At 43.6% G+C, this 14,034-nt stretch overlaps 1 protein-coding gene across 2 annotated transcripts; it reads right to left on the bottom strand.

Annotated features, from left to right (window-relative positions):
- Positions 1-5,140: 5,140 nt before the first annotated feature.
- On the bottom strand, positions 5,141-10,573 carry LOC128303557 (sialin). Of its 2 annotated transcripts, XM_053040546.1 has the most exons (6): positions 10,545-10,573; positions 10,340-10,342; positions 6,864-7,038; positions 6,613-6,732; positions 5,991-6,537; positions 5,141-5,923 (listed from the first exon to the last, which is right to left on the bottom strand). In XM_053040546.1, the coding sequence occupies exons 1-6, from the start codon at positions 10,571-10,573 to the stop codon at positions 5,322-5,324; spliced, it is 1,476 nt and encodes a 491-aa protein (XP_052896506.1). In that variant the 3' UTR covers positions 5,141-5,321. The 2 variants fall into 2 exon arrangements, with proteins under 2 accessions (XP_052896506.1, XP_052896505.1); XM_053040545.1 differs by lacking the exon at positions 10,340-10,342.
- Positions 10,574-14,034: the final 3,461 nt, after the last annotated feature.

Below are 14,034 nucleotides of genomic sequence, written 5' to 3'. Positions count from 1 at the left end.
CAATGAAGCAGCCGGCGGGTTGCGAATAAGTGTAGTTAGCAGGTTTAAATAATACCCGCGCTATATTTAGCGTCCTGTCACAAATGAATGGTTGCTTGCCGTTTACATAATGGATCGTTTAAAAAAATGAATACCATTTTCGTTTGGAATCGTTGGGCGTGTGGTGGATAGGGGGTTAGCCGGATGTAAAAGGTATAACACTTCACACCCGAATCTTGACTTAAAATGAGATAAAAAGTGATCGCCCTGATTGACGGTTGAGTGCTCGAATCTTTCAAAACGCTACCGATGGCATCTAATAATATGCTCGCACACGCTCTCGTATGACACCGATGTGCGGTTGGGGGTGGGATGGGAGCCGCCCGATAACGATCGTCTCTCGTTCACTGGCTTGAACTCTGACATCCTCCGACATTCGGCTGGGCGTGAGTGTGGCACGCTTAACGCTGACGATTTGTATCGCCAGCAACGGAACAGCTGTCGGAAGAAGCAACCGCGAGGAAACATGTGCGATCGTTTAAATGCGACTGCAATTTTGCATTTCGAAGCGTTGCACCATCACCTCTTCCAAGTTGATCAGCGCCGTCCGGGCTTGTGAAAATAAAAACACATTCCATTCCCCGTTTCATAAAGCGGAAAGCGACAAAAATATTTTGACTTTTTCACTAGTCGGCATTCATAACACTGGTTGTCTGGTGGTATGCGCCGCAAAACGCGCACTCTCACGCACTCGCAACCATCCCAATTCCCTTCCCAGCTTCCTCGCTGGATGGAATTTTAATGTGAAGCAATGCTGCGACTGAAAATAGATTGTAATCTGTAACCAAAAGATTATAACGCGCCCACAAAAAAAACCATCGCTACAGCGTCTCCGCTACGGACCGTTTGACCGTTACGGGTATGTACGTTACCGTGGAGCAACGTGGTAGAAGAACAGACAGCTAAACTCTCATATAAACTTCTCGCCCGCATTAAAATGCAAACTCTTCCACAGCTCGATCGTCCGCGGACCGGTGGTAGGGAGCACATAAAATATCACCTTGCAAAACTCTCGGCCAGCTCACCTTTTTCGAAAATATTTTTATTAATACCCCTTATTCCACACAACCACCAACCACCTGAATGGTTCTACGATTGATAGAAGGTACAAGAAAATGCTCGTACGTAAGAAGCTTCCTTCTGTCGCTGCTGATACTGCGCCGATGGAGACGCCCGGTTGTTTGTGGAATGCGTAGAATGCTTCGCGTGATGAGAAGATGTGGCATATATTGCGGCCAGCGACGCTATTCGACCGTGTAAATGTCGAAACGGGCAATCGTTTCGTTCAATCCAAACCAACGCTTTCGCCTTCCTTTGGCAATATTCTGAACAGCGCGATGCATGAATCACCGGGCGTCTCCATTTGGGGGGGTGTTTCAAACTTTTTTATGAATGGACCGAAATTTATCGCCCTTTAGACGATTTGATGACGGAAATTGATATTCCCCAAAAGTGCTACGCCTGTCCCGCGCGCTTCGCTCCCCACCACACGAGCAGCCCATTTTCGCAATAAAATATAGTTTTGTTTCAACCACTTCATAACTTTATGCGAGTTTGTACTGCCGCCCCATCTTGCAAATGCTGTCAACGGGCCGGCAAATCGAGCTCGTAAAACCAAGCTACCGACCAAATCTACATCATTACAGACGCATAAATTAGGTGGACACACTCGGTGGGCGGTGGGTTGGTTGGTTGGTTAGTTTTGTTTACATCCCCACAGGCTAACCCTCGGTAGGCCAAAGAACTTTCGCCGCGTTTCGTTCAGGGTGGCGCTAGCTCGGTTATAAATTACTGTCCGCACGGCGCGGAATGTGTACACCCACCGGGGCGTGTTTACCGTGACGCTCCAGCATCTCGAGGCGAACAGAAAACAACAACAACAACAAAGCGCAAGGCAAGGCGAACCGAAACCGTACCTAACCTGTTGCGACCGAACCAGCTACAAGCGTGGCAACAAACTCGCGACTCACGGAACCTCCGCATTTGAGTGTCAATTAATCTAGATGAAATGGAAGACGAATGGTGTTTTTCATGGCGACCAAGTTTGATGGCTTGGTGGCCCCGTCCGTTTTGGGTTTCCCGTTTCTTGCGTGGTGTGGCGGGTCAGCATACGGGTGCGAGAAATGGCAGCGTCTGTTTATGCGACCGCATTCTTCTGCGTCCAAGTCACGGTGTTGATTTCGTGCAATATTAAACCATTTTCGAAATTAGTCCCTCATGTGCTCATGTAAACAGCACGCGCCACGTTATTACCGGTGCCAGATCGTTACGTTTTGAAGTGAACAAATTTTCACCCTTACTGATTTGTTCGAAATCTTTACAAAAGTAAACGCCTTTTTTAATAAAGCATAAGTGAGCTGCCATTTTTAATTAATGGTCAACGGGACGTAAGCTACACACGGGCACCTTGACCATGATCGGGTTGTTTACCTAGCGCAATAGAGGGAAAAGCAGAGACATTCTTAGACGCAGATAAATTATCTCTCTCTTTCTTTCTCTCTCTCTCTCTCTCTCGATAGCTAAGGCACGCCAATGGCCTTGTTGAATTGTACCCTTGCCGGTACTTTCGGGGTGAATTAAATGCTCATAAATTTTAGATCTGCCACACGAGTGCCACACAGCAGGAAGCAGGCCACCAATTTCTACGCACTTTCATTCATCCTTGACATCGTTCTTGTGTTGAACCAGCAGAAAGAAAAAATGCAAACACGCACGCACACTTTCTCCCCAAACGCTGTTATTTCGTAATCCTTCGTAGTTTCTTGGTTTCATGTCGCTACAAGCTAGAGGCGCAATAATTTGTCCCGGTTTGAGCGTGAGTATCGGACCCAAAAATTCTTACGAAAAAAACGCCGATGGGTGGTTGGAATGTTTGTTTGTTATGCTGATGACTTCCGCCCTGCTTTTTTTTAAGGCGAGAGGCCTGACGGGGTGATACAAAACGATGGTTAAATTATGCTTTCACTCTTCGCCCTCTTTAACCCGTGCTGTATCAATCCAACGGGCTTGACTCGAGTTGTCAATTACGTTTGCTGGTAGCGGGAGTGGGTTTTGTTTTCGTTCACTCGCTCACCCTATCATATGTGTGAAAAAAGCACACTCTGACCGGTTTTGAAAGACATGCTCTAGAAAATGGCTCCCGATGGAAGATAAATTAGGAACGCTGCCGATTGTGCTATTCTTGGCTCATAACGCAAGTAACTCATTCAAACGATTGTACGATATGTACGACCCACGGAAGTACCTTCCCCGGCTGTCCCTGTCTCCCTGGTGGATGTCGAACCAAACAAAAGATAATTTTGTGCCAAACGAAACATGACACACACCTCAAAACTGTTGCTTGCGTGCTTTTTTTTTGTTGTCTTTAACACACCACCCATTCGCGTACCACCTCCCCCCCCATATGACTCAGCGCGCCTGGTCGCTTGATCAAATAAAACTGACCAACGCACACACTACCATGCATGGTGCCTTTTTGCTGCCAAACCCACCCACCCACCCATCAGCCAACAGCCGTCATCAAACGTCCGGTTCATTTTGCGTCCATTTGCCCCCCGTGCTTGGCTTCTTTGTATTCGCGTCTTTTTTTTTGCCGTTGTTTTACCACGATTCGAATTTGAACCAGATGTTTTCGTCGATCGCATTGCCGTACCCCGTACCGTACGCTGCCTTGATCTCTGTCGTCATCGGTTTCTGCACGCGCTTGGCACGGGGTTTGAAGTGGATGTGGCGGAACGATGGTTTGTTTACCGCGTTACGTCTTCATCGCTTTGGTTGGCAGGGTAAACAACAATCGAACTACAACCGTGCACTACGCTGTGCGCTTTCGATTGGCTGTGTGGATCGTCAACGATGCGTTTATATTTGTGTTGCGTAATAAATACTATTTTATAACTTAGTTGAGATCTTTCGTCATCTCGAAGAACGATTTGTTGTAGTAATATTACGATAATGATGCGGAGAATAATTCATTCATGTTAGTAAGTTATTTTACTAAATTTTTTCATGCGTATATTTGATCAACGACTATTACAACTATTATTTTAAGAATACTCCTATTCGGAGACGAAATGTTCGAGCTAGTATAATAGCTTTTGATCAACGTTGAATAACTGTAAACCCCCGGGATAGTCACCATTTTTTTTACAGCGTGGATCAATTTTTGTCTCTACTATATCAATTTTTGACCATTGCATCAATTTTTCTCTCAATATCACATACATGCATTAAATTTGTCTTTACAAGAAAACAATATGAAGGTTAGTCGAGTTTTTCGGTTAAGGTGAATCAATACAGAGAAAAAAGAAAATTTTGGAGGGTTTTGAATTAAAATATTTAAATCTGTATTCCTGTACGGCACAACTCCTTGGAATAATAATTGGACCGAATTCTATTTTTTTAACTAACTTACTTCGAATTGAGAATTGAAATCGAACTAAAATAGGAAAATAAATACCAAAAAATAATTTCAATGACAATTTCAATTTAATTGTTTTCATTATAATTAAATATTTTAACGAGTAATGAGTAATGAGTTTTATTTTCTAAATAATTTCTTCTTCTTTATTGGCACACCAACCCAAAGCCAAGTCAAGAGGCCTGCCATTTCTGGCTTTCTTTGGCTTCGGTGGATTGGTCCGGATTGGATTTTAGACCAGTCCTGTCGTGTGAAGACCGGCACCGCTACCAATACACCATGAGGTCGCCAAAATTATTAAATTATTGAATAATGAATTTATTAAACAGTTTAGTTAATTTTATTTATATTTCATGAAGATTAGTCTCGCTGTAATGCTCTGGTACTTTTGTTAACTTGTATTCATATTCGATTCAATCCGATTAACATTTAATGATCGAAATTATCCAACAATCCACACGAGAACAATCCGAAAACCCCTGCAACGAATCGTTTGAGCGGCATACAACAAAACTTGCGTACAATTCCTTACCAACGGTGTTGGGTACAAGCTTGTACGCAATGCTGTCCGAAGTACGGAACACAAGATACGAATTTCATTGGAATCACATTGTGAAAAATCATTTTATTACATTAACATACATTATATTACACATACATTAGCATTTACGCAATATACCAGCTTAAGTTCGCTTTGAGCGTAGTTTTTCGATACATTTTCAAACACATTTCCATTGAAACAGTGGAATTTTCCAGCCAGATACCGGCCGCATCGCAGACGCTGAATGCATCTACCTATACATCGATTACACTTATGATGGTTTATCTGTACGATTCTTAGTCTCACAGCCCTCTTGCAGCCCCCTTACATCTCGTCCTCCACGCTCACTTTGTTCGTGTAGGCAAGGCTCTCGATCGGTTTGGTCGGTTGTTTTTCCTGCTCCCGCCGTTCCTGTGCCTCAATCGACCACGGCTGCAGTTCGCCGGATACGCCGAACCAGTAGATGACGCAACCAACCAGATAGATGCCCGCCGCAATGTAGAACACCGTTTTCCACTCGTCGTCGCTCTTGTTGGACGTGATGTACCCCGTGATGATGGGGCTCACGATGCCGGGGATGGTGGCAAACGTGTTCGAGATGCCCATCAGTACGCCGGCACTCTTCGGCGACAGGTCGAGGTGGTTCACGGCGAAACCGGACCACGCAAACGCGCCCAAACCGACGGCGATCGTGATGCAGGTGATCGTTGGTCCCGGCTCGAGAATGAACGCACCAATGATCATGAACACCGTCTGGGCCAGGAAGGCACCGCAGTTGAAGTATCGGCGAACCTGAGTTGTTGTGAGGTAGCCCTTCACCTGGCACCAATCGGCTAGGTAGCCGGACACAAACAGAAGGATTCCCATCACCAGGTACGGTACGGCCGACACAAATCCCGTCTTCTCCAGCTCGAAGTGCATGGCATCTAGGGGACGGCGAAGAAATAGAACTATTAGTCTTCTATCTGTATGCGTCCCCTCAAGGATCCTTACCCTTCAAGAATGTGGGCAGCTGGGTGAGCAGTGTGTAAAAGCCCCAATTCTCCGAGAAGTGTGACACAACCAGCGCCCAAACGGCCACCGATGTGAGGATACCCTTCCACGGATGTTGCACCCGCTCCTGCTCACCCTCCGTGCGTCCCAGCGATTCCAGTATGAACTCCTTCTCCCGCTGGTTGATCCATTTGTCCACCTCGGGAGACGTCTTCACGAAGAACATCCACGCGAAGAACCAGATGCATCCGATCACACCAAACACGTAAAACACGCTCTCCCAGCCCCAAGCGTTCGCTAGAATTCCGCTCAGCGGCATCGCCACAACCGTGCCCGCGTAGTTCCCGGCGAACGCGATCGATGCCATACGCGATCGTTCGGTTGGCGGTGCCCACCGCGACCACACGGCATGTATACAGGGAAAGGTGACGCCCTCGAATATGCCCTCCACAATGCGCACCGCCAGCAGGACGGCAACGCCAGCCTTGGCCGCTAACGGTGTCAGTAGCGTCAGCACAGCCGTCGTTCCAATGCCAACTCCGAACACCTGTCGCGCGTGGAATGTTTTAATTAGTTTTCGTAGCGTCTTCGCCCGAACTTGGGTGTCGCGCAACACACTTACATAATTGCCACCGAAGCGGTTCGAGATGAAGCCACCGAGGAAGGGCGTCAGGATGTAGCCGTAGAAGAACGAACTCAGCACGTAACCTTGCAGGCTGGAGCTCCAATCAAAGTATTGCTCCTGGTAAAGTGGAGGACACAGAAAAGATAAAACCACCACACAAATTGCAATCTTGTCGCGTAGGACGGTACGGAACCGGCGCAATCATGGCAAGATGGTAACAACAAAACAGAAATTTCCGATTCACTTACGTATCCGACGGTCCCGTTGTCGTAATGTACGGTCCGATTCTCTGTCATCGCCACGATGGCCACGCTCAGGTTCACTCGTAGCGAGTAGACGTTGAAGAAACCGAGAAACGCCATAAACACCACAATGTAGCGCCGTCGCTTCCAAAACATCCACAAAGGCGCATCGATGCCATCGCTGGGAGTTGGGAGGACACAAAACAAGAAAGACATACAGAACAAGAAATATAGTTAGGCATGGTTCGAGTACATTGGTGGCCAAAGGATGTTGTGCTGTGGTAATGGAATGATGGATATTCATCTTCGGGCTAGGAATTCCGGACTGAATCAGCGCGTGCTGGCGAGACGCTAAAAATAGAAGTGCAGTACGGGATGAACTTCACCACATAAATCTCGTTGCAAGTGAGCATCGTTTGGTTGTGTTCAATCATGACTAAGGCGAAAGTATTTTTTTGTTGTGGTTTTACGCTCAGAATGACTCAATCTGTTGGTATTGAAAATACGAAAAGAATATCAATTTATATTACAATTTCCTACTTCAAATCACATTACTGGCAGTCCCCGAGATACGCGGTTCCTCTTACACGCGGATTCGAAGATACGCGGTTTTTGGAAATTTGACAGCTGAGCTAGTTTATAGCACAAAATTTAAGCAAAATGGTGGAAAATTAGTCGAAAATACCTCTTATGTCACATAAAACATTTTACTTTAATGAAATCTTTCTAAAACCCGCCTGATACGCTAAATAAATTAAATGCAGAGAAGGAAGTCAACTCTGTGACTTTGAAGTATAAACGAAATTGCACCTGAATTCGACTTTTGCTGAAATTCGAGTTACGCGGATTCTTCCCAGGTTATAGCGGCTCGCTATAATAGCATATATCGGGGACTGCCTGTATATTTAAATGAAACTCCTTTTTTTCTTGAAGAAAGGCCTAATTATTTTGATACGAAGACTTTAATAATGTTATAACAGTATTTAAATCATGTTAGCTACATTTAAAATAAGAGTTATTTTTATTTTTCATACCAATACAAAGCTTAACAGATGTAAATTTGAAACTGTAACCTTGCTTCTTAACTGGAAGGCTTCTTTAAGCATCAAGCTAATTTGAACTGTGCTGTATCGAAAGATTTGCAAATTACATAAAAATGTCTTAAATTTATGGACAATAGTCAAATAGCAATAGAAATTGCTTATCAACACACATCGCAAATTGCATCCTCGCCACGCATCTTCCTCCCGGCTCCTCCCTAAGCAACACCAATGCCGGTTCCCGCACAGTGGCAATCTATTTACAACTCATTACCCACCATGAAGGTGCACTTATGCAGCTGAAACAAGTGTCCACCCACCCACGGGCACCCTATCGACCAGCAGCTCGTTTGTGGTACCCATCGTGGCACTGGCAAAACAGACAGTTACACTTTGATTGAGATGACGCAAAAGAAGGGAAAGCATTATCAGTAACGATGAGTTACGGTCTGGAATGTTAGTGCCGTACCGTTTGCCTGAAAGTTTCCCACCGGAGGTGATAAACATTGTTTAAAGTGCAGCACGTTATCGAGCGCGGCTTATCGGGAAAGATTCCACGCGCCAGGTGACAATCTCCCTTTAATCTCTCTGCCCGTTGGCATGGATTGAAATTATTAATTGACAGTGTACCGTGAAGTTGGTGCTTATAATTTTAGAGTCGATTGGTTTGATGACAAGCCTTAAGTCGATATTTAATCTACCCTTTTGATTGGGTGTTTATTATCACTGGAACGGAAGTTATGTTTAATTTAGATAAGTCATTGTGTGTGTCTTCAAAAGTTTAATACTATCTCGGGAAACACGATCGATAACGAATAGATATCCAGATATTAATGTTGGTTCGGTTCAGAAACTGGAAAAGGGTTTCTACTGCTTCGGGAGTTTTTACAGGGTTTGTCAATCCATGCCAATCGGCCACCGTAAATCTACTAAATATCACCAACAACAGTCACTTTTCCACCGTAAACCCACAATTCGGTAGCGTAAACCCAAGAATTGGGTCGACCCGATGGTGTATCAGTAGCGGCGCCGATCTTTACACGACAGGATCGGTCCAAAATCCTATCCGGACCAATATCCCGGTTACGACTACCACTATCCAATTACGGGAAAATAAAGTCAAAGAAAGCCAAGAATGGCGTTGATAACTTTTAATCGATCACCGTAAATACCTTATTTGACCGTTTTGTTTGTATTTGATTCTGGGCTATCAAATTGGCTACACACAAAATTAATTTATAATATTAATTTATATTAATTTATAATTTATAATTTATAATTTATAAGTGGCAAATTTATAGTTTTAAAATTAAAAATTACAAAATACAATTCAATATTTTTCTTTTAACAGTTCTTTTTCTTTTGTTTTGAATTCTCTAGCATATATTAACAGTTTGATTAAATATTTAGTTTAGGAAGTTTTAGGAAGGAGAATATTTAGTTTAGGATTTTTTTGGGTGAGGTGAGGAAGGAATATTTAGCTTAGGAACAATTTAAAAAATCATTAGTAATATAAATCATTAAAAATATAATAGTTTATGAGGTATTTTATCCTGAAGGAGATATAAGGATTTCACGGTGACCGATTCTCAACACCATTCTTGGATTAACGATACCGAATTGGGGGTTTACGGTGGAGAAGTGACTGTTGATGACGACATTCAGTGGATTTACGATGACCGAATGGCTGTGTAAACCCAAAAATTCTCCTAATTAGAAGGGAACTCACTGGTGGAAGTCATCTAACCGGAATCGAATGTGAATGTAAACCTATTCCAAACCTCAAAGTTCTTGTATCCACACACGAATTGAAGAAGACGAAAAGATCACCTCACCATCAGAACAAATATCATTTGCAGCTAGTTACAGCTCACAAAACTAATAAAACCCGGGTCTACATGGTCAAATTGATAAAAACAGATTTCTCCACGCAACCAGCCATGGAGATAAGCCGGCTCAATTAGCTCAATTTCCTTCCAAGCACGCTTTTTCACTTCTCTCACCGCTAACTACAGATTCACTTTTATCGTTACGCTTGCATTGAAAAGCCCTTTAATTCCCAGCCCAACTATCGAGTCGCGTTTTTATTGCGACGACCTTCACATCACATCACGGAGCTGCTCGATGCCTATAGTGATCTGCCTGTTGCCAGGGTTACGACCACTACTGCCCGCTTCGCTTATGATTAGGCCCTGTGCATCTTCACATCGAGGTAATCCTCTTCTGGTGTTTGAACTTGACCTACTCTAAACTGTTCGATACGGCATATGGGAATTGTGAGAAAAGTTTGCTTTTCTCCGTTCGAGATGGGACAGAATAAAATCGAAAGTGTTTCCATCTTAACCAGGTGCCGTACCGAGTGTGCAATGCAATGGAAAAACCAAACGACCTTAAGCAGCGTTAATCTCCCACCCCGAACAAATGGCGGAAGCTTGAAGTAACCTGCTGCCAAGCCTACTGCATGCGTTTATCAGCATTCCTGGTGCCACCCGGGTTGGAACATTCCTTTCACTTTCCGTCGCTGAGCTGGGTTAAGCTCCGAAAGATGGAGGGCGGAATTCTTAGTTTTTGCCAGTAAGATATGCTTTCGTTTGAACAATAAAACTGCACACAACAAACACTTCTGAGATTATTTTCTTCCACTTACCCTACTTTACTGCTCGGCTTAGTATCCATGATGTGTGCTCACGAATCGTCTCCGGATGGAATGTCTTACTGGAGAATTAGTGTCACTAAGTACCTTACAGTTCCACTCGCTTTTCTGCTTCCCTTTTCTAACACAACCTTGCAGGAAGGATATTTGAGTTCCACGATGCTTTTGATGTCGAAATGATCACTAACCACCATATAGACAGGATACAATCACACAAACTAATTCCAACCGTGTGTGGTCAATTCCACACAACACAACGCACTCCGATCAGCTTCGGTACGGACCATAAACTGGAAACGGGCAGGCTGGAACACGGTCAAGTTTCTTCACACAGCCACGCGCACACACAACACCAATCGCCGTTGAAAAAGAGGGGCAAGCCCACTCGAAAGCCACCGTACACGGAACCCCGGGTGCCGCTGCAGAACTGGTTTCCCGAATGCGTGTTTTTGCGAAAGTTGGGTCTTTTCGCGCCCGGCGTGTCCGACCGACAAGGTGTTTGATGCCTGCCAGCGTTACCAGTGCTGCACCGTGGAACGTGGTCGACGTCTCACGCTCACAATGCCCGAGAATAACGCAGCCGTTCCAGTTGACCACGATCCTCCAACTGACGGGCGGTTGTTGCGTCGATGATGCCGCGAACCTCGCGTACGTGATGCTTCGGCCCCAGTTCGGTGGCGCGGTGGTACGCGTTGTTTCGCATCGGTAAATTGTAGGTGTCATTATCATCAAATTGAAGCGCCCATCCCGGTGTCTCCCAGCCGTGCCGTAGCTCCAAGAACGCCACTTCGTTTGCCTTTTTTTTCGTGCCGGTTTTTTCCTCATCATTTCGCTTCTCGAACCGAACGCGATTCGGCTTATCGGGTTTCATCAGTTGCTCTCTTGAGATTGCTTGACACATTCCTGGGTGCTTCTCGTGCCAGTTTTGGAGGAGGAACAATCGTAAATGGAGATATCTTCGCAAAGATAGACTCCGTTGCAAGGGACAACCTAAAGACAACTCCGGCGCTTTCGCAACCCTAAAGAAAAGGAAGAAGATTACAGCTGGCCACACACACGTACGGTGTAATTCTCTCCCCATTTCCCATATTGATTTACACAAATACGCGAATACAGGATTTGTGATGAACAGCGTTTTGGGGTGGAACATGTTATTCCAAAATTAATACCTCACGCGCCACTGTTGAAACTATTAGCAACAGGTATTCCGTACCATGCGTCTAGCTTCTCCATAGCGTCTGTTATTTTTCAAGGCTGTTACACTAAATTCATTCCGACATTCAACAGTTCTAAGCTCAATACAATCATAACACATGTTTGCACAGCTTTCAAACGATCCGAAATTAGTTCCATTAGCGTCAAATTCAGTATGACGAGCGAGCGAGCGATTGAGAGAACCGGTGGGCAGGAAATCGACGATGATCGTTTCAGTAGATAGCATTGTTATCACGTTTGACTTCATTAATTGAAATCGTCCCACTCGCAATGCGATGATTAGTCGCATGCATGTAGAATCATTGTAATTACGCAAAACTCATATCTAAGATCACTCAGAAGTCATGAAGCTATTTTTTCTAACCTTAGACAACCTGTTGAACTTGAATTATTAAATGCATCTTATGCGAATACCGTACCACAGTGATGACCTCCAGACGATATCACTGCAACATCACATTCTACTGTTTTGTTTACATTCAAATAAGAAATGAAGACCGTAAAAGCGTAATACTACTGACTACAGCAACGGGTTATATCATGCCGTGTACCGTGTGTCTAACAGGCTAGCTGTCGTAAACGCCTAACCACCACTACTAGGCTGCACATCTCCAAACATCTCCGGGCAGACATTTATCTTTACAATCCCATTGTTATTGCCCATCATCAGCCGTGCGCGAATTGACAACCGTTTGCCGTATTTCGTTTGTTTTTGTTTTGATAAGCCATAATACACAGCAACATGGCGGGGATTTTAAAGCCAACCCGTGATGGCGTTGCGTAGATACTACTATCTACGTGGGGGAAGTGTATTCTTTGCGTGTGGAGCTGTTTTGTTTTTTTTTTTCGTCTCATCTATTAAGAGTCACGGAAGTCAATGAAAAAAGGCTCGCCATGATAAATAATGCCAACATTCTTCTCAGTGTTTCAGCTGCAATTCAAATATGGTCTGCAATCAGTTTACGATTGGTTCGATGTGACACGATAAAATGATCGTTTTTGGATCGATGGTTGCATGTGTGCCTGAGGGGGGCGCATTAACTCATCAGCGTGTACATGACTCAGGGAGAAAACATAACCCTTGTCGGTTGTGCGGTTGTCCGAGAGTTTCGTAGCAAAAAAATCAAAATGTACTACAGGCAGCCTATCTTGTTGAAGGTTGTATGATCATTTGCTTATCCACCTAGAGCACAAATCGATATGGCTATTTAAAACTTCTAAACTGAATGTGCATTTAAAACATTTTTCAAAGTAATAAAGACTCTCCAGAAGCTATTTATTTTATTGACAAGCGAAAAAAAAAACAGAAGAAGAATGAGAATAAGCTTGAGACTCGCAAATTTCATTCAAATTATTTCATTTTGAATACTGAGCTTTTAATACCCATAAATATTTAAGTTCTTGTCACGTGTTCAACCAGTTTGACAGTTTTACTAAATTGTACTAAATTTATTTCACATTTTTACTCTCGCTCACTTTTGCTGTCAGAGTGACTACAAGAAATGCCTACAGACCAGATTTCCCCATACGAAGATGGTGGTTTTCGGGTTTGTGTTCTCGGAAGGCAATGTAATGCCTACGCATTTTTCCAAAGAGGTAAACTTCGAATAGCTACGTCAAGTCGATGAAAATCATAGTAAATCCTTGGATAACGTCTTACTTGTAGTAGTAAGATTCTATTTTGCGTACTATTTTGTATGGGGCGCAGTTTAATAGGATACTCATCGAACTTCAAACAACACCCAAGCCCAATTGGTTGAAAAACTGAAGTCAATTTTTGCAATTCTTTGCAGCAACTGAATACATTTGTTAATAATACTTTAATTCACCCTTTCATTAACCTTTTTTTCTATCCTTAAGTATCATAAGTGCAAAAAAAATTTATTTTTCCTCGAGCAACTGTCACAATACGCCAAGTATATGCCTAAGAGCATCTTGTTGCTGCTATTCACGTTTTAAGGTTTTGTTATTGATCATCCAGTTACTAAAATAATACAAATACCAATTAAAATTTTATGGAAAAAAATTAAAACGATTCCAATACTCTTCCAGCATTCCAGCAGAAACATCAACACAGTCACTTCAAGTTCACCTTTCATTTACCCTAACTCGCTTATCATCTACTCCACAATCCATTTAACAACGATCAGACGACACTTTTACTTTCTTCCTTAGCGCACACCGTACCGTGAGAGGGTGAAATTAAATTAAACATAGCAACGCAACAAAAAAAAATAATACGAACCCCTACATCGAACCTACAGGGCTA

Source organism: Anopheles moucheti, chromosome 3 (genome assembly GCF_943734755.1).
Source record: "Anopheles moucheti chromosome 3, idAnoMoucSN_F20_07, whole genome shotgun sequence".
Lineage (NCBI taxonomy): Eukaryota > Metazoa > Arthropoda > Insecta > Diptera > Culicidae > Anopheles > Anopheles moucheti.
The sequence above is the reverse complement of the archived record's forward strand: the minus strand, read 5'-3'. Positions and strand labels throughout refer to the sequence as shown.